Genomic DNA, 21981 nt, shown 5'->3' on the forward strand with positions numbered 1-21981 from the left:
CAATTTAGTTGATCTTTTTAATAACTGTCTGAGTGGATGCTTACATTTAAATAATATTAAAACAAAAACATCAAATATTTTTAGATTTTATTCAAGAGAGAACTGACTAATCTAAATTGGATCTGTTGACACTCATATAATTGTTTTGTTAGTGTAATCTACATCTTTCAACTGACTCCATAGCATTACGTTGGTTATTTGTTATATCTTATCTCATGTAAACGTAGATCAGTGGCGGGCGAGCATTTCACACCTAGGCCTTCAGTGATGTCCTACCTGAATTATTCCACCTCTTAATACCATCATTATGATGCCATGGCTCTAGAAACTATACATTTAGACAGAAATGCAGTTTAACCAGGCATCGCATGACCCTAACAACAGAGTTATATTAATATTTATGAAACATTTAGTTGTAAATAGCAGGCATTCCCAGCCTACAGTTTGCAGTGCCTCTCGAAGGCTGTGAGCCGGGGGTACCGCTCGTAGTTAGTGATTTGAAAGTGGCGGACAAACCCTTTTCCCGGCTGTGATAGGCTCGCTAGCGTTGGGGTTGGCCGTTCTCTTCTCACGTTGTCTATCTTTTCTTGAAATGTTCGTCTTGAAAATGGCGTTATATCTGCGACCAAATCGATCTCTTCTCCTCCTTCAGCCATTGTGGGTTGAAAAAAACAGCTTGTAGAAATCTACACAAATTACCTACGTCGTAGATGTTTGTTAGGTTATATTCCATATTAGCTCTGTGTCACTTCCGTATTTGCTACGTGAGTGGAACCATGAACAAAAGGACATTTGTTCTCATTTATAGAGAACTAGAGCTTTTTGTCATTTATTCGTCAGTTTTCTGTAGAAAATAGAGACAAGTGTACTTATCACACAGTGAATCATCCATTAAATAGTGCACAAACCATTCTGTGACATAACGTAGCTCGATTCTTAATATGCTCTAAATAAAAAAGCTTTGAGCAACTCCCAGTTTCATAAGATGTCACTCTAAATGACTTGAAATGTGTGGACAAACTTTGGAGACAGTATACTACGGAGGGCTATGGAGCAGTGTTCCTCATTGCGCGGCTTGCGAGCTCACGAGCCAAGCATTAATTGGTGGCTCGCGTGGCAGTGGGCTAAATAAAGGTGTGATAGATATGATTATGCAGTCAATACAGATATTTCATAAAAACACTAAAAACAAGCAGGGCTATTACATATAACCCATTAAAACACAGTGTCTGCTCTATTAGCCTACAAATGATAATAAAGATAATTGATAAAAGATGTAAATATAGACTCAAAACAAGATATTTAAACTTGCTCAGCGGAACACTGACTCACTGCGGAGTTGCCAGTTATGGCGGTCTATCAGCACTACAATGGTGAATGTGCTCTTGGACGGGTAGATACGTGGTGGGCTAGCTAGTATAGAAATAAATAAACGTAAGGTCATTAAAAATATGTTAACATAAGCATGCTTATGAATATGCACATTTGCCAAAAATAATTTATATCGCTAAATTGGAACATTTAAATTGGAGGATACTACGACCAACCTGACACTTCATACTCGCGTTAGCTTGGCTCCGGTCGACTCGTTTCACCATTACATGCTAGTTAGCACGTCTTTCTTCAGACGTAAAATGGATCGATTTCTTATTAAAGAGTTGCACACCATGTGGACAGAAACAAAGCGTGACAAACGAGGGAACATTAAGATTTGGCTTTGGAGCATCAAACCACAGCGGAATCGAGAGGAAGATGCTGGAGATGTGGTTTGTGGACAGACAACAGCTGTTCCCGTTAAAGAAAGAAAGGTACGAGCCATACAAGACGAGCAAAGGAAAATACAAGACAAGTGGACAGAGGAATTTATATTTGTCCTCCACGAGTCGAACCCTTTGTGCTTAATGTGCAAACAGACCCGCTCTGGTTTCAAGAGAATCATTTGGAAGCGGCATTTCTAAACGATGCATCCAAAATTCAACGAAATTTACGCACCTGGAAGAGAAATTAGTAAAACAAAATAGAGGCAGCTTTCCTCTGTTTCACAGGACAACTAATACAGCTGAACGATTAACTGAGGCATCTTTTGAGATCGCATGGACTTTAGCTCGGGCAAAAAAATCTTCTCAGACTCAAAAATTGTGAAACACTGTTTTTGGCTTCAGCAGAAATATTGCTTGCAGAGTTTGACAACATCATCCCAGTATTAAGATAATCCTGCTTTTAATGAATGCATTGGTTGGCTGCATTGCATATTGTATGTTCTGGGTGGGATGACTGATTAATAAGCAGACATGCTTTTTATTACTGGATGTAGCTTTTCATACTTTGTGGTAAAAGTGGCTCTCCTATTGACTTTGACTTATCAATGTGGCTCTCATATAAAAAAATAGTGAAGACCACTGCTCTGGATGCATGAGTGATTATTATCATAAATATAGACTTTCTCACAGTTATGTAAAGAAGGATCCACGATGTGGCAGCCTGATTATGGATATAATTAAGTTTCTCTCGTCAAGTCCATTATTTTCCTATATCTTGACTTGAGGTGTGTTATCACAAATACCATGGCCACTACCAAAGGAAACTACAATCAGGAAGCCATGTTTACATTTTTCACTTTCAAGGTTGATAACGTCAATACAACATTTAACATGTTGCTTGTGTTCGTGGCCCCTGTTACACCATTCCATCAAGTTTCATGAAAGCCAGAAACCATAACGTGGGGGTAATACTCAAGATCAGTGTATATGATGGCATTAGAATTTACGACTTTCTCGTATCTCTCTCTTTTTTCACCACACATGTGTTGGCATCCCTGATTTAACCATTAAAGAAATGATTAATTGACATGCATCTGTAATGGCAGTTTTTTAAATGCACTTCCATACAATCCCCATTTGGCATATTCCTATTAACAGTGTATTCATCTTTTTTGGATCAGTCCGGCAACAGCAACTTTCTTTCCCAACAGTTTTACTATATCCACATTGCTTACTATCAGCACTCAGAACACACCATTTCAATTTTATATTGAAATACATGGCACATCTCTGTGATGTATACAGTTAGTCAGCTAGTTTCAATTTGGTTGTTATGTATTTCTGTATCCAGACAGGTCAGTGTGCCGAGCTGAAGTGTGTGAAGTGAGTCTGGCAGTGTATGAGTGGTTTTATATAACAGTAGGCAGAGGCTGCAGGGACAATCCCATATGCAGCAACAAAGCTGTGCTGAAATGTTGCCGAGGATTTTCCTGGAACTTTCTGCTCTGCTATTTGCAATGTTTGTTTCTATATGTGGTTTTGGAAAGTCATGAATTGTCCAATTTTAAGTAATTTTAATTTGTTCTTTATTTAAAAAAATTTCTCAGGTTCAGTGCATATTAATGAACATCACTGTAAATAAGCCAGAATTAGCCAGGAGTTAGTATTCAACCATAGTCCCTGGCCAGGTGTGAAGTTGGCAGCCGAAAATCAAGAAACAAGTTTAAAACAATATTCACAATTTAAGGCACATCATTCACAGTCAACGTAAAACACAGAGGAGATCAAAGTGGGTTCAAAGAGAATAGTGTTTCAATATCAAAACTTTGTATGTATTTCAGACTAAGATCCCTGGAATCGGCTTCTTGAAGATCCATGCTCCCTGGAATGTTCTGTGTCGAGAGGCTGAGTTCATGAAGCTCAAGATGCCAACAAAAAAGGTACTCCACCCATCACTCAATCGTCCATTTGTCAAATGCATATTTACTTTAGCTTTTTCTTGTCCTCAGGCTAAATGAACTGGCTCTCAGAGCTGCATTGCTTAGTGGTGACAAGTGGTGAAGATGAATGTTTCCTGTTCCTCTGTGACAAATACTGATTACAACCTCAGCAGTCAGGATTTAGACCATGCCACGGAAAAGGTTTGAAGGCTATCTTTCAGGTAGATTTTAAACACTTCTAGTGGTTCCAAGTTAAGTGCCCTTAGGTTAGTGAAGGTGTCCCGCAAGGGTCTAGTTTTGGTCCTCTTCTGTTCACTGTATACATAAACAATCTGGCCATCACAAACATACAGTCTGCCTTTGAGGCATTTCAAACACTTGTTTTAAAAGCTGACAAAACAGACTATTCTATTTTCAAGAACTCAGAAGAGAACACTGCCTACATCCAAACCCTTCAGGGCTCTCAAAGTGTAGGGCCTTATAGATATAGGCTGTACTGCGAAAACTGACAAATCACCTCTGCTCTCTGATCACATTGAAATACAGTCCTCAGATCACAGGACATTTTAACATTAGCTCTTGAAAAAGAAATTCTGATGTCAATGAGACCGCCTGTTTGAACATAAGATGAAGAGGAAAGACATGCAGTTCCCTGATTTCCAGCTAAATGTAGTTATTTTGCCTCCTCTGCAGGTTTACGAGGTGAAACAAGGAAGTAATCTGGTGGAGAAGATCCGACTGTTCATTCACAAAGTCACAGCTCCTCTCCACCCAAAAGTGGACGCCAACCGGCCACAAAGCATCAAATCCCTCTCTCACCCTTTCTCCAGAGAGAAGCAGCATCTGTGAGTAACATCACTGCTGACTTTCTGCTTTCACTTGTGAAGACAGTGAGTCAAACTGTCTGTAATCTTTCTCATCCTTCAGCTTTGTGCACCTTTGCTTTGCCATACACAGTACATGCCACGTCTGAGCTGTTCACACTCTCAGTAAAATGGTAACGGAGACATTAATAATTTGACCCTAACCCAATTAAGGCATTTATTTTACTATGGGAGTTGTCAGATGACTGACTATATCTAAATTGGATGATGGTCATCAGAGTAAACATAACATTGCTTTCAGTCTATTCATCAGTTTATTGAAACATTGGCTCACAGGACACAAAGCCATAGCTTTGCCATAGTTTTTGACACCTAGTGTTAGTGATATAGATTTAGTAAAAATCAACAGGCCAAAAATGCATTAAAAAATGCTTTGATCAGTTCTGCAGATCGGTTCAGGACTATTCACTGTGGATTGTTACCTGAAAAACAAAAATCTTTCTGACCAGCAGCAAACAGATTATTATATTTATATTTCAGTCCTCAGATAACTGAGGTTAACATTGAAGATTTATTATAGCTTATGTGAAGCTATGCTAGTGCTCTGTTTCATGATGGATGCTGTTTTCAAATGTGTTTTTTTGGCGCTTTGAGCACCACAAGCCGAGTGCCATTTAGTTCCATTATATTGGCGAGAAGGTAGACATCTCGACAGTCAATATCTCCAACATTCTGCTACTCACACCAAAATAATCTAGATTGATAAACAGCACTTCAAGTAAGAGGAAAAGTACGTATTTTTGATTTTGGGTTGAACTGTCCCTTTAAGAAATCAGTAATGAGAGCAAACTCTGCAAAGGTGACAGGTGCCATGTCTCCACTGACTCAGAATTCTGCTTTGGGTAAGAAAATCCCCCAAAACTACTGTAATAATCTCACAGTGCAATAAGATATTTCAAGTTGGTATGATATCCTGAAGCAAGAGCTCACGGTGAAACATTCTCTCCAGCTGATGGATGCAAGTGTTTTCTGTGTGATTGTAAGACTCTTTTGAGAAGAGCAAGTTAGATAACCAGTGAATTTGAAATCTAAAAGAAGACAGTCTTACATATTAGCATTCTGTATTTCCAAAATATATTTCCATGTTTCATTTTGTTTCACCTCTGAGCAAAAGCAGCAGCTTTACCCACACAGACAGCACAGAGAAGTAACAACCACAGAGGTGTAAATTGGACTAAAAAAATCACAGCATGACAGGAAGGCTGAAGCGTGATGCTCTCCTGCTGCATTCTGCTGAAGCTCCTATTCCTCAGCTTTCTCTCCCCCGCGGAAATATACACAGCTAGCCTGAATCACAAAAGTCATTTACATTTTCTCAACATTGAGAATTTTGATTTAATAACTGGATGAACTAGGCACAGAAGTCATTACATCACTGATGCCTCCTGTTGAGTCCCGACAAGTAAAACCACTTTCAAAGGCAGTGATCAGAGAAGAAGAAAGTCTTAGCATAAACGTCAGCCTGCTGGGATGTATGGAGGAGAGAGTGGGCAGTGGGCAGCTATATTTACAGCTCTGACTAACAGCTGGCAGGAGATCTCCCTCCACATCTTCTCCATCACTTAATCTTCATCAGCTCTGAAAACACTTCGCATAGATTAAGCTTAGTTATAGATTACAGTGTAAAGTGGCTTTCAAACCACATTAACTCAATCTGGCTTTATCAGACAGTGCAGCGCCTGCTCGGCCGATTGCTTGGCCTCCAGTATTGCTGTGTGCAACTTTCTCAAGAACCGCTCATCCAAACGACTTCACACTGGACACTGCATGTCCTTCGGTCCTCAGGAACACAGAAATCGATCGGATGAACGGTGGACGAGAAAATCTCAAAACAGACAGAGAGAGCGAGAGACTCCTACTCAAAGAGACTCCTTCCATTTTAGTTAGATGCTGTTACTCCAGGACTAAATAAATAATTACATTTAACTTCAAATTAAAGCTGGGGGAGGCCCTTTATTTTTGTCAATATTAGGCTAAAGATTCCATAATAACCTTTCAGTTTATTTTTATTTGAGTGGTACCCAGAGTAGGCAGTTTTCTAGGAAAAGGCAAAAAAGGCAAAACTGTTAGCTACATTTTCTCTGAAATGATTTGCAGATATTGTCCAGCGGCCAATAGGAACGCTCTCTCTCTGAAATGATCTGTGATTTGCCAAAATCTCCGATGACGGGCTAGATTCTCTAAAGTCTGAAAGCAGAGCCAAGAGGAGGTGCAGGGGTCTAGTTGTCTCTCAGACCACTTGAATTATGATATGTTGAGAGGTTATTATGGAATTTGTGTCCAATGACGCCAACGATATGTTGCCTGCCCCTGCTACAATGCTGTCTGTCTGTGAAGGCACAAAGACCATTTGGACTGTTTCAGTGCAGGCCAACAAGCACCAACACAAGTACTGAGTGACTGACAGGAGCTTCCCACTCAGTCAGTTTGATGAAATGCTTACGGTGCACACACTTCCAAGTGCTTTTTTTCTACAGATGCCTTCACACCGACGTGCAGCATCTGCCCTGACAACCGCCTACCTGCAAGAGCGTTCCCCAAAAAAGCAAAGCATTTTTAAAAGTAGCCAAAGCCCGGTGCTTACTGCAAGATGTTTAGCACGGTGAACACAAAATCTCTGCGTGTTCATGTGGACGGCAGCTCCATTCACCTACCGTCGTGATTAAAGCTGCTTTCGTCATTAAAATAAAGGAGGCGGCGAGTCACAGTGCAATGGTGGTGTGAAAGCCCTATATGAATTAGGTTCATTTCTACTGAGTCTGCCTAGTGTTTTTAACTCATGCACATACATAAGTAACTTGTGCCCTCACACATATTGATCAGATTACTGTAACAGCATGGACTGATTGTTGTCATTAAGGCCGGCTAGCATCTGTGTTTTGGTACTGAGGTGCTTATGTTCTGTTAATTCGTGCACAAATGAGATAATAAATTTGATTTTATGTCAACATATCAAAAAATGTTTAGGGTTAAAAAAAGGACTTTATTTATAGTTTTTCATTTACAAATACAACCATACACACATACTAGGGTGTCGTATGCTGTACAGTCTGTAAATCACACTGAGACAATGTATAATTTGTGATATTGGGTTATATAAATAAATTTGATTTGATTTGATACTGTGTATTTCCTCACCCACCTTAGATTAAACCATTGTGCGAGAGACGCAGCACCAACTGTGGATGACTAGAAGCAAACTAAGCTAGGATAGAAGCTAAACTAGGACCCAAGTTATTCCAATTGATTGAGGGACACAAACTTGGGTCTGTTCGTACCTTTATCCACCTCCACAGTTTAATCTAGCCTGCACGTTGTGAACATCACGCTACAGACCGTACGCCCTGAATGGCAGTAAATGCTACCACTGATGCAAATCACTGTTTCATAATAACTGCTTATGAACATCATTAGTAGGAGAGAGGGTTGGCTTGTGGAGCCAACAAGAATGTATAGAGCTCCTCCCTTCACTATCTTTTAATTGTGAAATTATAGCCGGCACGACTGCAACATTGTGACACAGCCTCCGTTCCATCGTACATGAACAGACATGATGTGACTTCATTGTTAATGTACTTTTGGTCCTATCTGCGGAGGTTTCTTTTTACTTGAGTCTTTAAACTCAGTCTTTTAACTCTGAACTCACATAATCTTGGTTCTCGCTCATAGAAAAGCTTGTTGCTCCACATTCCATGAATCAGATCTGAACTGTGGAACATGTCATTCTCTTACAGTGCACCTTGTAATTGATTGTAAATACTTTTAGCTGTATTTATCTCTTCTATGTTATTATCTACTCCATAGCATGTCTATTATCCAGTATTTTAACTTTAGCTATATTATTATATTATTATTTAGATATACGTTTTTGTTTTTATTGATAGTTATTTTGTTTGCAAGCATTGTTTAACATCTCGATACTATTGTAACTGAGAATACCTTATTTCAAGTTTCTTTAGAGGTTAAAATATATATGAAAAACACATTGTGCGCTAGTTGGATAGCAAAAGCTACTTTAGCATTATATTATACATTTATTCTTTACAATATGTACTGTACTTTAAAGTAAAGAAAAGCTTATTTAAAAAATATGTTACTCTCAGTCTGCAGCCTTTCTCTATAACTGTTGTGTTTGTTTGTTGCCAGGTTCGATCTGTCTGACAGGGACAAGTTCTTTGACAGCAAGACCCGGAGCTCAATAGTAAGTATTGGTTTCAGTAGAGGACTGGTAGGAAGGTGTAGAGAGATCTCCAGAAACAGTGTTTAATGCAGTGCAGTGACAGCATGTGTATGTTTAGTGCCGTCCCTTCTTAGTCGATTAGTCCACTAATTGGTCGTTTTGGAAGATTTCTTTAGTCGATGAATCCCTTTTTAATGCTTTTATCATGCTGAACTATTTCCAAGAAAGCACATCTCTGGTAAACACAAGATTTAAAGTGGTGCTTTTGCGTGATTCTTTGTGGAGAAACTCAGTTTTACAGATCTGACGATTAAATTGACTAATCGATTAATCAACAAAATCGTATGAGTGTTAGTCGACTAAGAATTGATTTAGTTGAGGACAGGAATATGTTACATTTATGGTTTTAAAGTCCTCTCCTTTAGTAGTTAAAGACAAATGTGCTTTTCTTCACCCTATGCTCCCCGATGTGCTCTTTCATCCAATAAGACCTCTTGCTTCTGTGTCTCCCATGAAAAACTAATACAATCTGTGAATGTGCGTCGTACACGTGTTGCTGCATTGACATACACCTACACAGCACCTCGCAGTGCCTGAATAATGACTGGGTAATGTGGTTGGCTTCTCATTACTGGATGGAGCTCCTCCATCACTGCAGTCGTTGGCTCCCAGCAGAGCCTCGGCTCTCATCAATAACAATCTGTGTAGGACTCTGTGTTGTACACTGAGCTCATCAGCAGTCTCTCTGAGGACAAACAGGCAGAACTCTGCAGTTTGCCGGCTTCATTCTTCCTCCAAGAATTTTTCCTCTGCCATCATACAAGAAAATATTCAGTTTATTCTTCTGATTTTAAATCTATAATATGTAACATTTCAGCAGAAACTGCTTCATTTAGTATCTTTAGTGGGTCCGTTTGTTTTGGAGCCTCCTGAACGTTATGAGAGAAACAAGCTGAGCAAACGTTAGCAGTTAGTTAGCTGCGTCGAAGAAACATTGATTTTTAATGTGAAACTTCTTTATTTAGTATTAATATCGGTTTATTCACCTGGTCCGTTGGTTCTGGGGAGGAGGAGACTTCCCGGTTAAAACACTAAAGGAATCCTAACCAGGAAAAGCTGACTGCAATGTCAAACCATGCAATGACACCAAACTCTGTCTTTTCTTATTGTTTTGATATAACTAGTGGCAGAAAATGACATGTTGTGCAATTAAAACTGAACCTGTTTAGTTAAATATGAGTTTTTAATGTGTTTTTGTATTGTCAGGTCTATGAGGTTCTGAAGAGGACGAGATGCACCAGAGCAAAATACTCCATGGGTAAGACCTCCGCCTCTGTCTTTAATACGGGAAATAAATCAATATGCAATTAATGTGGATGCTGTTTCCATCAGAGGTAGTGTAATTGCAACCACAGAAGAGTGCCAACGTATCTCCAAATCTAATGACAGATTTATGTTCCTGAGAGAAAGAAACTATCAGAATGAATCGCTGTGAATCCATGACCTTTCCTCTAGAGCTGCCATTGTGTCAAACCGTGCTACCTGTATGCATTGTCTGTCATCTACACAGTACAGTGTTTACTGAAAATGAAGATCATTCAGCCTCGCCTGAGTTCAACACGTTCCCGTTTGTTATGTAGTCAAAGGCAGTTGAAGAAAAGGATCATGGTTTCTGTTAAAATAAGTACTTCTGTGACTTTACTCAATCTACAGACGCACGTAAGGTGATGTAAACTGTAACGTTAACATTACTGAACAGGGTCTTCTGGTTTCACCTGACTTCCTCCTTCGCTCCCATCATAATTACTACAGCCAGTAGAGATCGTATATAATACAAACGTAAATATGGGTGGTTATATGCTGAATGTACAAACGCCCTATGAGGTGGGTTTTTTGGGCGTGGACAAGCTGATAATAAGACCTAAATTCTAATAAACTGAAATAATCCTTAAAGATATGTTTCCTGTTTTGCTGTTACTGTAACACACAATAACAAGTCAATGATGGAGCTTTTTGTCTTGGAAAACATCCTTCTACATGAACTTGTTCACCTTAAAGTCTTTTGTTTGAACTGAGGAAACGTTACATCAGACATGTTTGGGTTTAACTCTCTGGGTGTATTTTCCTCTAGAGCTTTACACTGCTGTGTGTGCATGTGTGCGCGTGTGTTTGTTTGTGTCCTCCTGTATTATAATCCTGTTGAATATGCCTTTTTACAGGGATCACCAGTCTGCTAGCAAATGGTGTCTATACGTCTGCTTATCCTCTGCATGATGTGAGTATTACCATCACAGTTGATAAGTTGCTGTTTTTATTCTGAGAGAATTGTTCCAATTCAGTGAGTTTCTAATATATAACATCTGCAAAGCATCTGCTGCTTGTACTTTATAATTCATGTAAAAAATAATCCTATTTATGACTAGAATAACTCTCAGGTTTCTGACAATTTGCAACTTTTAATTTTGTGGTAGATTAAAGCCGTTATTCAAGACATGCATGATGAACAAAGTGTATTCCTGGTTACAGGGAGACATCGAGGGGGTGGATGCAGAACCTAACGACAGGAAGGTAAGTAGAGCGAGTCCAGCAGTCAATACATTGAATCAGATGTCACCACACCAACACTTACAGATACTCGTTCATCAATCAACCCAGACAAAACATGGCGGATAAAACATCACCTTTATTCACTCGCCTTCTCCGTCTTTGCCTCAGTCCTCAGTCCTGACATTTGTGCTCCTATAATGCATAAAGTTTGCAGGTTTAATTCTAACGAGCGCAGTCAGGAGGACTCGGAGAAAAACTGCAATCTTAATCATTCAACCTTTATTTTCATCAAATATTGATAACATAAAACCCTTTGTGAAACAAGTTCAACTAAAATGATTGGTTTTGCCTTGACTGGATTGACTAAAACTAAACTAAAAGGATAAAAATGACTATAATGTAACAAAAACTAATAAAAAATTTCCTGTAAAAAAATAAACTAAGGCTAAATCTAAATTAGCTGCCAAAACGAGCACTGCAGGGGAGGTCCAGGGCTGCTCCTATTAAAGTGAAATAACATAACCAAATGGAAAATACATTTTCTAAAATGTAATTTTCCATTTGTGTGCACATGATTTATGGGAACAAATGCAGAAGTTTCACATAAAATATATAATAATGGAATACTGCATGTCGTTGCTATCACAGTGAAATGACCAAATGTTTCAAAACAAAACTGTTGTTATATCAGGAACAGATCAAATTAAGGAAGTGAAATGCTCTCTAATTGTTAAACCATCAATTTTCCTCATAAAGATAATAATTTCCAGCTAGTTTAAAAGAGTTTTTTCGACGGCTTGTCCTCTTCTTCATCTTGAATGCAACACAGAAATACAATATCTATATCAATTAGGTTAGTTTAATTAGATTTTTTAAACAGTGAGTAATAAAGCATGACAGACTACCATGCTAACATGACAGCATTTGTGCAATTCTGAGCCTTTACCTCCCACTGTACAAGAATAAAATCTACCAGGCAATTGGAAAGAAAATAAGAGCTCATGCTGAGTCTGAAGTCATCTCCTCCCCTGCTAACACTCTCCATAATTATACTGTAGGCTGTGTGTCACTAAGGCAACCGCGTAATAATTCCCCCTCTGTTGTTCTCAAGCATCAGAAAAGCTTTAGCTCGGTGCTTTCAAGTGCCTCCACAGCAACATACTTTTATATATCACAAGCCCTCATATACATGTGCGTTTAAGAAATAGCTTTTTCTCGGCTGTAGGAAATAGAATGTTGAGTCTGGGTCTCGGAGCTCAATGTGGTGTGATCTGCCATCTGAAGGCTCCTCTGGGCCTGCGATGATTAAAAGCCTTCATTTGTTGCTGGGAATGGAGTGTGATCGTGTGTGAAAAAGAGCTTCACAGTGATTTATTGCTAGTAGTAGGAACAGAGCACATACACAGTCAGCTGTTTAATGATCATTGTAAAGACCGTATCATACTGTACAGTAGAGATTTGCATATAAATCGCACTGGGTAACACACACACACACACACACACACACACACACACACACACACACACACACACACACACACACCCACACACACCTATCAGTGTTGTTTCATTTATCATGAGCATTTGGTCAGTCTAAGAACACACTAATTCACAAATGTACCACATAACATCGTGAATTATACATGACTAGAATTAAGACCATATGAAATTATAATTTGTTCAATGCATAGTCTGATGTTACTGTAATAAACACGCCAAACTAAACTATACTAAAACAGAAAAGCGGGAGAATGCAGCTTGAAATGAATCGTTGACTGAAGAATTTTCTACAGGTGGTTATGATGTACATCAGTACTATAGGATTACTGAAACAGCCCACATTGGTATTGTTCTATAATTTACACAATAATTCCAATGATGTACGCTTTAAAAAGCAAGTCCTTCCACCCTTAACGACTAAAGGTTCGTCTGGGTTTTCCACACGTCTGTGTTTGATTTTAAGCAACTAAAGGAAGTTGGTGAAGCTTAAGATCTGGATCAAACTAGACCAGTGTTAACTGTACTGTTGTCGCAAGCATGACATTTCCACTGGGAGATGGAGCAGACATGTCTCGTTGATAAATGTTAAAAAGCTCACCTGAGTCACCTTGAGTTACAAGTGCAATAAGCTCTAAAAGTGCAGCCGCAAGTACTCTGGACATTTTCATGCCTCCGCGCCGGCAACAGTGAGGCAATATGTTTCAGCTTGTTCAGCTTGCATAACTCAAGAACACGTTGAAGGAATTTCTCCGCATGTGGCACAAACATCCACTTGGACCCTAAGTATGAACTGATCAAATGTTAGTGGTCAAAGGTCAAGGTCACTGTGACACACACAGGACTTTCACCCAGACTGGTGTTTGTATCCCGTGTAAAATGAAAAGTCAATGTTGACATTTCTTTAATTACGTCCATTAAAAAAAAGGTCCAGTGTGTAGGCTGTAGTGGCATCGAGCAGGATAGTTCCCTCTGCTCAACCTTCTCTTTCCAAGCATGTCGGAGAACTGATGGTGGACTTCAGGCCCCTTCCTAGAGTCAGTGTTAGGTTTGTCCCTTCTGGGCTACTGTAAATACATGCCGGTGCAACATAGCAGACAAGAGGACCTGCTATCTATGTAGATATGAAGGTCTCATTCTAAGCTAAAGAAAACACAACAATTCTTAGTTTCAGGTCATTATACACTAATGAAAATCTAGTTATGAATATAATTCCATTTCTGCCAATAGATCCCCCTTAATTTTACAAACTGGACCTTTTAATTATGTAACAAATGTACTTATTTTAAGCCAATCCTAAACAAGTAGTTTTCATTTCGTTCTGTTTCTATTTACAACGTTAACCACGTGTTAAGAAACTGCAACTATAATCTTGGGGGAAATTCCTCAATTGATTGAAAATGCAGTTAGTTGTTGGGACAGTAATTTTGGAGGAGATAATTCCTACAATGTCAAGTCAAAATGTCTGCTGCGAGAAAGGTCTACGGTTTGTTTCACATTAAAGGCGTGACATACATCCCTGCTGGATTGCAATATGGTCTCTGTTGGAAAGAAATGCTGTAATGTTGTTCAGCCTGCAGGTTTGTTTTTGATTGCATTGATTTTTTGTCACCCAGCACTTTTGGATGTATGACCAGATAACTGTGGTGGTCTCACTTTACAAGCTTGGCACTGCTACCTGAGAAAGCATATGTTACTATGAATATGCTGCATCAGTGGATTTATAATAAATATGAAAATATGATTGCGGGTATATTTGACGTAATTTCATGGCAATAAACAGAACCAAAGGATGCCGAAATAACTACATCATGATGCCGATTTGTAAAAAGTCTTAATTCATGCCTTGTCAGGTCTGTCCGCAAGACGACTAGCCAACAACTTTTGAAATGCTTGTTTTCTGAATGGAGTTTGGTTCCGTCAGGGCTATGCTAACATTGTAGCTGCTCTATCAACACTCACATTAACTCCAATTAAATCAGGCATAAATACGGCAGCAGTCTTATTGTATAAACACATAGATATCCACATACTGTGTAACTCTAAAATTGTATAAAGTCACCAGCATTTAAGATGATTATTATTGGTGAAACACAGTTTGCTACAATAACCTTTTCCGCCACTTATGATTTAACGTCAGGATGTCAGTGTCGTCAGGAGAATCTCAAACGATGATAGGTTTTCTCGACATAGCATCAGCAAAATTTGAGTTATTTGCATATTTCTTTGTATTGATTTTGTGTAACTGCGGCATACAACATTTTTGTTTCGCGTTTAGGTGAGAACCGACCATTATACTTCCTGCATATTTCACATTAAAAGCCTATTTTGCTTTTAATTTCTGGACGTTCCATTGGCAGTACAGTAGCTTAACAATGGAGTTGAAACAATTAGTCAATTGTTCGTTTAGTCGATCTAAACAAAGAATTATCAGCAACAATTTTCGTAATCAACTAACTGTTTAGGTAATCTATTAAAGCAAAAATAGCAAAACCTCACTGGTTCTAGCCTCTCTAATGTGTAGGACTTCTGGTTTTGTTCAACTTCTACGATAGTAAACAGAATATCTTTCTGTGTTGGACAGTCGGTTGGAGAACTCAAGACGTTTGAAACCGTAACCCTGGCCAGGAGCTCATGGCCATTTTTCACTAATTGCTGTCATTTTATAGTTAATAAATTATTGCTAGGTCCACCCATACTTAACACTGATATAAAAAAAATTGAAAGTAGATGACTTGCAGATATTGGCCTATAATATATGATAATACAATAATAATATCCTTTATAATATGAGCATTGACAGCAATGATTGACTCCTGCTTCTCTTCACAGCTGCTGTACGAGGAGTGGGCCAGTTACAGTGTCTTCTACAAGTACCAGCCTATTGGACTCATAAGGTCAGATCAATAGCAATGCACTTGTCACACATCAGGTGAATTACAGACACATTTGCAGACCTCATATTTCTGCCATGGCTAATGCACTCAGAGCAGTATTAACTGCCTCCACCAGCCTGCAGGCAAGAAAGACAGACGAAGACTCTCACAAGCAGAAGCTCTTCAACAGAAACTAGTCATGTGCTGAGCTGAAAGTGCTCCGGAAAGAGACTGGGAATGTGAGCTGAATCTGATTAGGGATTCTACTCTAAAGTTTTATTACTGTCATAAAATAATCTGGTGTTGCAAGATTATTCAGTTGGTGGAGGAAGTTAGAGGCTGATGAGAAAATGATTGACAACATCTAAAAACATTGAACATTGAGTAATCATATCAATCATGATTAATTTGATAGACATGTATTGATGTTGTAAAACACCTTTCACCTTCCTTCCACAGGAAGTATTTTGGGGAGAAGGTTGGACTATATTTTGCCTGGTTAGGAGTCTACACACAGATGCTGATCCCTGCAGCCATCGTTGGAGTCATTGTGTTCCTCTACGGCTGTGCCACTGTCGATGATAACATACCGAGGTACACACACACACACACACACACACACACACACACATCTTTGTGAATACATAATTTCTTTATGTGTGCTAACGCTAATCTAGTTAAAGGACAGAGTTGTTTTGATGTGTGCTTGGATCCATTCACTAACCCTTAACGCAGCCTGGGTATTACGGAGTATCTAAAGGCAGCCTGGGTATTATGATTACATTTCTTTCCATAATATATATGAATTTCAGCTTCAATTTTTTCAACAACTTATTTTGAGTAAGTACATGTACTGTATAAGCATGTTTTTCTTCCAAACAAATGTTATTTAACGGAAGAAGCCAGAGTTCTCAAAAGTCAAAATGGTATTTAAACACAAGCAGTGATACAAGAACCTTGGATTAATACAATTTAATAAGGCTAAAGTCATAGATAGACTGAAGAAGGGCACTCAGAGAGCGCAGGCCTCCGACAAGGCCGTGCCCGATCTCACAATGCTAACGAAATGATTTGGCCCACGCTACACCGCACCACCATCGCTCTTTCAGGAATCCTGCTGACAAACAGACAGAGAAACAAATTCAAACCAAAAACATAACATAGTATATACAAGTGTAAATTCAATAGCTGCGACCACATACGCTCATGCATCCACACGTGCATTCATTCACACACACACACACACACACACACACACACACACACACACACACACACACACACGCACACGCACACACACACACAACCTGATAAACACTCTCTGCTGAGTGTAATGATGCCTCCTTTCAACAAACGGTTCATTAGATATGAAAAAGGCTAAAGTGTAGGGGGCAGGGCAAACCTTCACTAATGAAAAAGAAACTCTGCTGGGTGCAATGATGCGTCCCACAAGAGTTTACGACAAGCGGCTCATGAGTTTGGCCTTGTGTCCGTTTAGCAGTTATGCGCCTTTTTTGTTACAAACCGCTCTCACTGCCACACCCCCTTTTTTGCCAATTGGCATGAACAGAAGCACAACACACCTTCACACCAACACAATGGACCTGTATGCTAAACTTCAGCCTCCTAGGACAAGAACTGTGCCGCCGAAGGTTAGGGAAATGAATGTTGACTGACTAACCAACCGACTGACTGGCAGCTAAAAATTAGAAGAATGATAATTAAAAATCAGGAACTGTCTGATCAAAGAATAAGTAAACTAGAGATCATCTTGCGATGGGATCACACCAGCAGCAATGCCAGGGGCGTAAAGTGGGGGGACTAATGGCCCCTAGCCCCTGTGTTCGGCCTTCATCTTGGCATCGCATCTCGCACGTTTGTGACGCCATCACGACAGACAGAAATATAAACACCTGGCAAAGTACTCAAAACTGCTTCTGTGGTAGTTCCCGCTGCAGCAGGAGTCTCCATGAGCACATTTGGCCATGAATGACACACACAGACTCACAAATGGAAAATAATACCAGCCACACGCTGTCGTTGCTGGTTACAAGACTAGGAATCTGACCAGACATTTAATGACAGCTTTCAGACCGATTTCGATACGTGGTGCTTTTCTGTTGTGTCACTGTTGTTGATATAAACAAAAGTGATACAACAATAAGATTTATTTCCAAAAGGGGTTCCTCTCAACTGTCTTCAGCTGAGGTTGTCTTTACTCCTAAATGTTTTATTTATTTGAGTCTAAATACATTAACTAACCTACAAATATTCCCCTCTTCACTTGCTCAATGCACTTGATTTGTGGCAGCATTAAACGAGTACTCTTCTCAAGATTACCAAACCTTTAAGAAGGAGATCTCTTGCAGCTTGATGGTAAACAGCTGGCTTAGACCACACCCTGTCTCCACCTATTCACATTAACACACACTGAAGCTTTAGGTTTATTGCAACATCGGCTCATTACAGACTTTACATGTGCAGAGCATGTCAATTAGTGTTTGGCAATATGATGAGATTTCACAAAGCAATATTACGGAAGCTCTCCCTTTACTATCTCTGGGGGTATTGGGCCATAATGAGCAGAGATGCAGGACTAGATTTAGATATAATGTCAATCAATGCAAAAAATCATATCTAAATTCAAGTATTTAATTTGATGCATTAGCCAAAACCTGCATAATATTACCCCAAATCAGTTTCTCAATTGATTTATTTCAGAAAATTTACCATAATGAGTCTTATGCAGTGGTGGGCCGTCAGGGCCAGCAAGGCCTTCTCTGCTGGCCTAAACATCATCAGAATATAAATTTAATTTTGATATATTTTTTCCACAAATATGTATTAAATTATTCCCCATAGTCTATTCTCTTCATTTCATAGCTTTCCTCTTGGTTGCGCTGCTTCCAGCCTCAGATCGAGATTTGGAGGGCTGGCCTTTATGTTAGAGCTTTTATCCAATCATATTTCAGCCATGATGTGTTGCCAGGGTCCAAGAAATCTGCCCTGAGGCCTTCAGAATCAACAGTGCGGGCGCCTGTAGCTTAAAGTGAACAGAGACAAAACTGTGGCGTTAATCAATCAGATTTCGAGTTGGGGACACCGGGGCCAGCTAGCAGGCGTAAGATAACGTCAGCACCTCCACGTCTTTTGATTGGATACGCACTATGAGAGGCAGAGCTATGCAGAGCTAGCAAACTGAACTTGAATGAGCTAATTTGTGTAGATTTTGTTACGTGTTCTTATCTGTAAAAGAGATGGCCCAGGAATCTTTGGGTTATAATATCAAGTTATTTATTAAAATTAAAAGTGCAACAAAACATCAAATTATACTCATGAGGGCTGATCAGCGTCGCTGCTCCACAGAACATCAAAGTAGTTAACTGTGTCGCAGTTTCACAAAAAGGCCCAGAATGAGCTCTAACATTTAGCCTATATCTCTAGATAAGAGGAATGTTTTCTTATCATTATTGGCCGTTGTAGGCCACCATCCAATGGTGGCCTTTGTTGGTGCGGTAGGCGTGATCATGCCTCTTGGCACAGTTTCATCTTTGGTGTCCTGATTTGGTACCTGTTTACATTTATTGGGAACTTACACTACATTAAGTATACATATTTGAACTTACATTACATTATGTATACATGCTGAACAGTAAATCTCTGGTCTGTGTCTCAGCCTGACACAAAGTGCTAAAGATTTACCATAACATCTTCAAGGTCTCCTCATGCCTTGGGTTACTGCTGTTCAACACAACACCTGCTATGATAGTGGAATGGGCATCTTTTCTTAGGCAACCCTTATCTGGATATAGTCTAAACAAAGCTAGCTCCCTGCACCTTGTGTGCCACAGTTCAAATCACTTTATGTGAGTACTCTTTTTAATCATGGACATGCATATAATTCTGATCAAAAGTATAAGAATATAACATCATACATAGTAATGAGTAAGGAACTTTAATCAAGGTATAAAAGTATAAAAATATACATACATAGTAAAGTGTATGTCACATGGATCAAGATATAAAAGTACACCAATATAGTAATGTGTATAGTACATAAATCAAAGTATAAAGGTGCAGTGTACATCTAAGATTGAGCAAGTGATACTAAGTTTGATAATAAATTCATGATTTACACAATTTCTACAAGCTGTTTTTCAACCCACAATGGCCGAAGGAGGAGAAGAGATCGATTTGGTCGCAGATATAATTACAACGCCATTTTCAAGACGAACATTTCAAGAAAAGATAGACATCGTGAGAAGAGAACGGCCAACCCCGACGCTAGCGAGCCTATCACATCCGGGAAAAGGGTTTGTCCGCCACTTTCAAATCACTAACTACGAGTGGTACCCCCGGCTCACAGCCTCCGAGAGGCACTGCAAACTGTAGGCTGGGAATGCCTGCTATTTACAACTAAATGTTTCGGAAATATTAATATAACTCTGTTGTACTTGACTATGTTAAGGTGATGCAACGCCCGGTTATACTGCGTTTCTGTCTAAATGTATAGTTTCTAGAGCCATGGCGTCATAATGATGGTATTAAGAGGTGGAATAATTCAGGTAGGACATCACTGAAGGCCTAGGTGTGAAATGCAAGGCCCTCCACTGGTCTTATGGATTTATTTATTGTGCCTTTTGAATAAAGTTCACCGCATTACCAAAGTATTGGTGACATTTGCATTGATGCGTTTCAACATATCTAATTTAATTCATGAATGGCAGCTGAGGCGTTTCTGTGTGGAGTCTGCTTGTTCGGCTCAGACATGCAGATCACATTAATTGGCCAGTAGGTGTGAATGTGAGTGCGATTTGCTGCCTGTCTCTACATGTGTCAGGCCTGTGATTGACTGGCGACCTGTCCTGGGGGTAACCCGCCTCACGCCCAATGTCAGCCGTTAAAACAGATAACTATAGATCTTTATCTGTGTATATATATGGGTGTTGGCCGTTGGGCGGCTCTTGGGTGTTTTAGGAAGCGTTGCTTTACACAGGCGTGTATGTAGAAGCACTTAAGTTGTGACAAGATCTTTTGTTCTTTGCCATGTAACCTGCATCTGTCTGATCTCTATCCACCATCATTTTGCCATCATCCACCCTTTTGAACTAGGGTGTAGGTTTTTGGTTTCAACAATGGAGGGGATACATATTAAGTGGGGGGAGTGGGGGGTTTAGGCTAATTTCCTGCATTCTGGTGAATTTGTATGCAATTATGGTGGAAATGTCTTTGTCTGTGCAAATGAAAACACAGAATTCCGGCGAAAGGTGACACTTCAACCTTTTTGAATACAATAAAGTATAATGCAGACGGCTCTCTAATATTTATTTTCCTATAGAGAAACATTTTTCCTTGAATGTTCTCCCTGCTGAGTCATCACACATGTACAGTAGGCATGATTTAATGGTCCCTCCTCTTTTGTGTCTTTAGTTTAGGGCAGTAAGCTCATTAAGCTTATAAACCCCCAGACCTAATAGCTCATATGTGTTTCAGCAAGATGTCGGCTCATGAGAAAAACACAAAACACATATCTGTTTTCTTTGAGACGTCATAATATTTTGAAAAAAAAGTAACATTGCGAGAATAAAGTCGGAATTTATTGAGATTAAAATGTGCTCTGCTGCTAAGGCAGTATTACCTTCAGAGTGTCACACACACGGAACCGTTTGGATCTCTATGGCTGACAGAAAGTTTATAAGTGGCTGTGTGCTGCTCTTCATTGGAGGATGAAAACACTTAGCCTCGAGCTCTCTCCTCTGACTGTGCGTACTGCGCTGCTTCTGATTCATCCAAAATGCACTCCAGCAATCATATCGCTGCATGAAAAGGAAGCGGGAACAAAGCAAACAAACACCAATAGAAACTGTTTCTCATCCAGTGACAGCATGCGGGAGTTAACCCTTTGTAGAGCCTATTTGAGTCATACAAATATGCAATAAACATCAAATTAGCGGTGAGGACAATTGTTGGTTGATGTGTCCCTATTGCCTTTGAATAACTCATCTCTTCCATCCATATGTCAGTATGGAGATTTGTGATCCCAGGAATAACATCACCATGTGTCCGCTGTGCGACCGCGCGTGCAGCTACTGGAAGCTGGTGACAGCGTGTGGTACAGCCCGAGCCAGCCACCTGTTTGACAACCCAGCCACCGTCTTCTTCTCCATCTTCATGGCCCTCTGGGGTAAGGATACGTTCACATACAAACGGCAATAAACACCAGTGGCCAGTTGCACAAACGAGTCTGAACATTGTTCCTTTAATGCAGTAAATGCCTCAATGTTTTTCCTTAACTAA

General features: G+C 39.6%; 1 protein-coding gene across 1 annotated transcript in view; it reads left to right on the plus strand.

The window, feature by feature from the left end:
- LOC115005403 (anoctamin-1-like) overlaps window positions 1–21981 on the plus strand; it is a 65729-nt gene that overhangs the window by 17911 nt on the left and 25837 nt on the right. Inside the window, exons 4-12 of the mRNA XM_029427208.1 lie at window positions 3602–3700; window positions 4394–4545; window positions 8731–8785; window positions 10031–10082; window positions 10984–11039; window positions 11291–11332; window positions 15641–15705; window positions 16144–16278; window positions 21708–21868. Of these exons, the coding sequence (XP_029283068.1) occupies window positions 3602–3700; window positions 4394–4545; window positions 8731–8785; window positions 10031–10082; window positions 10984–11039; window positions 11291–11332; window positions 15641–15705; window positions 16144–16278; window positions 21708–21868 (817 nt within the window). The remainder of the gene's footprint in view (window positions 1–3601; window positions 3701–4393; window positions 4546–8730; window positions 8786–10030; window positions 10083–10983; window positions 11040–11290; window positions 11333–15640; window positions 15706–16143; window positions 16279–21707; window positions 21869–21981) is intronic.

The sequence above is a fragment of the Cottoperca gobio genome, chromosome 3 (assembly GCF_900634415.1).
Source record: "Cottoperca gobio chromosome 3, fCotGob3.1, whole genome shotgun sequence".
Lineage (NCBI taxonomy): Eukaryota > Metazoa > Chordata > Actinopteri > Perciformes > Bovichtidae > Cottoperca > Cottoperca gobio.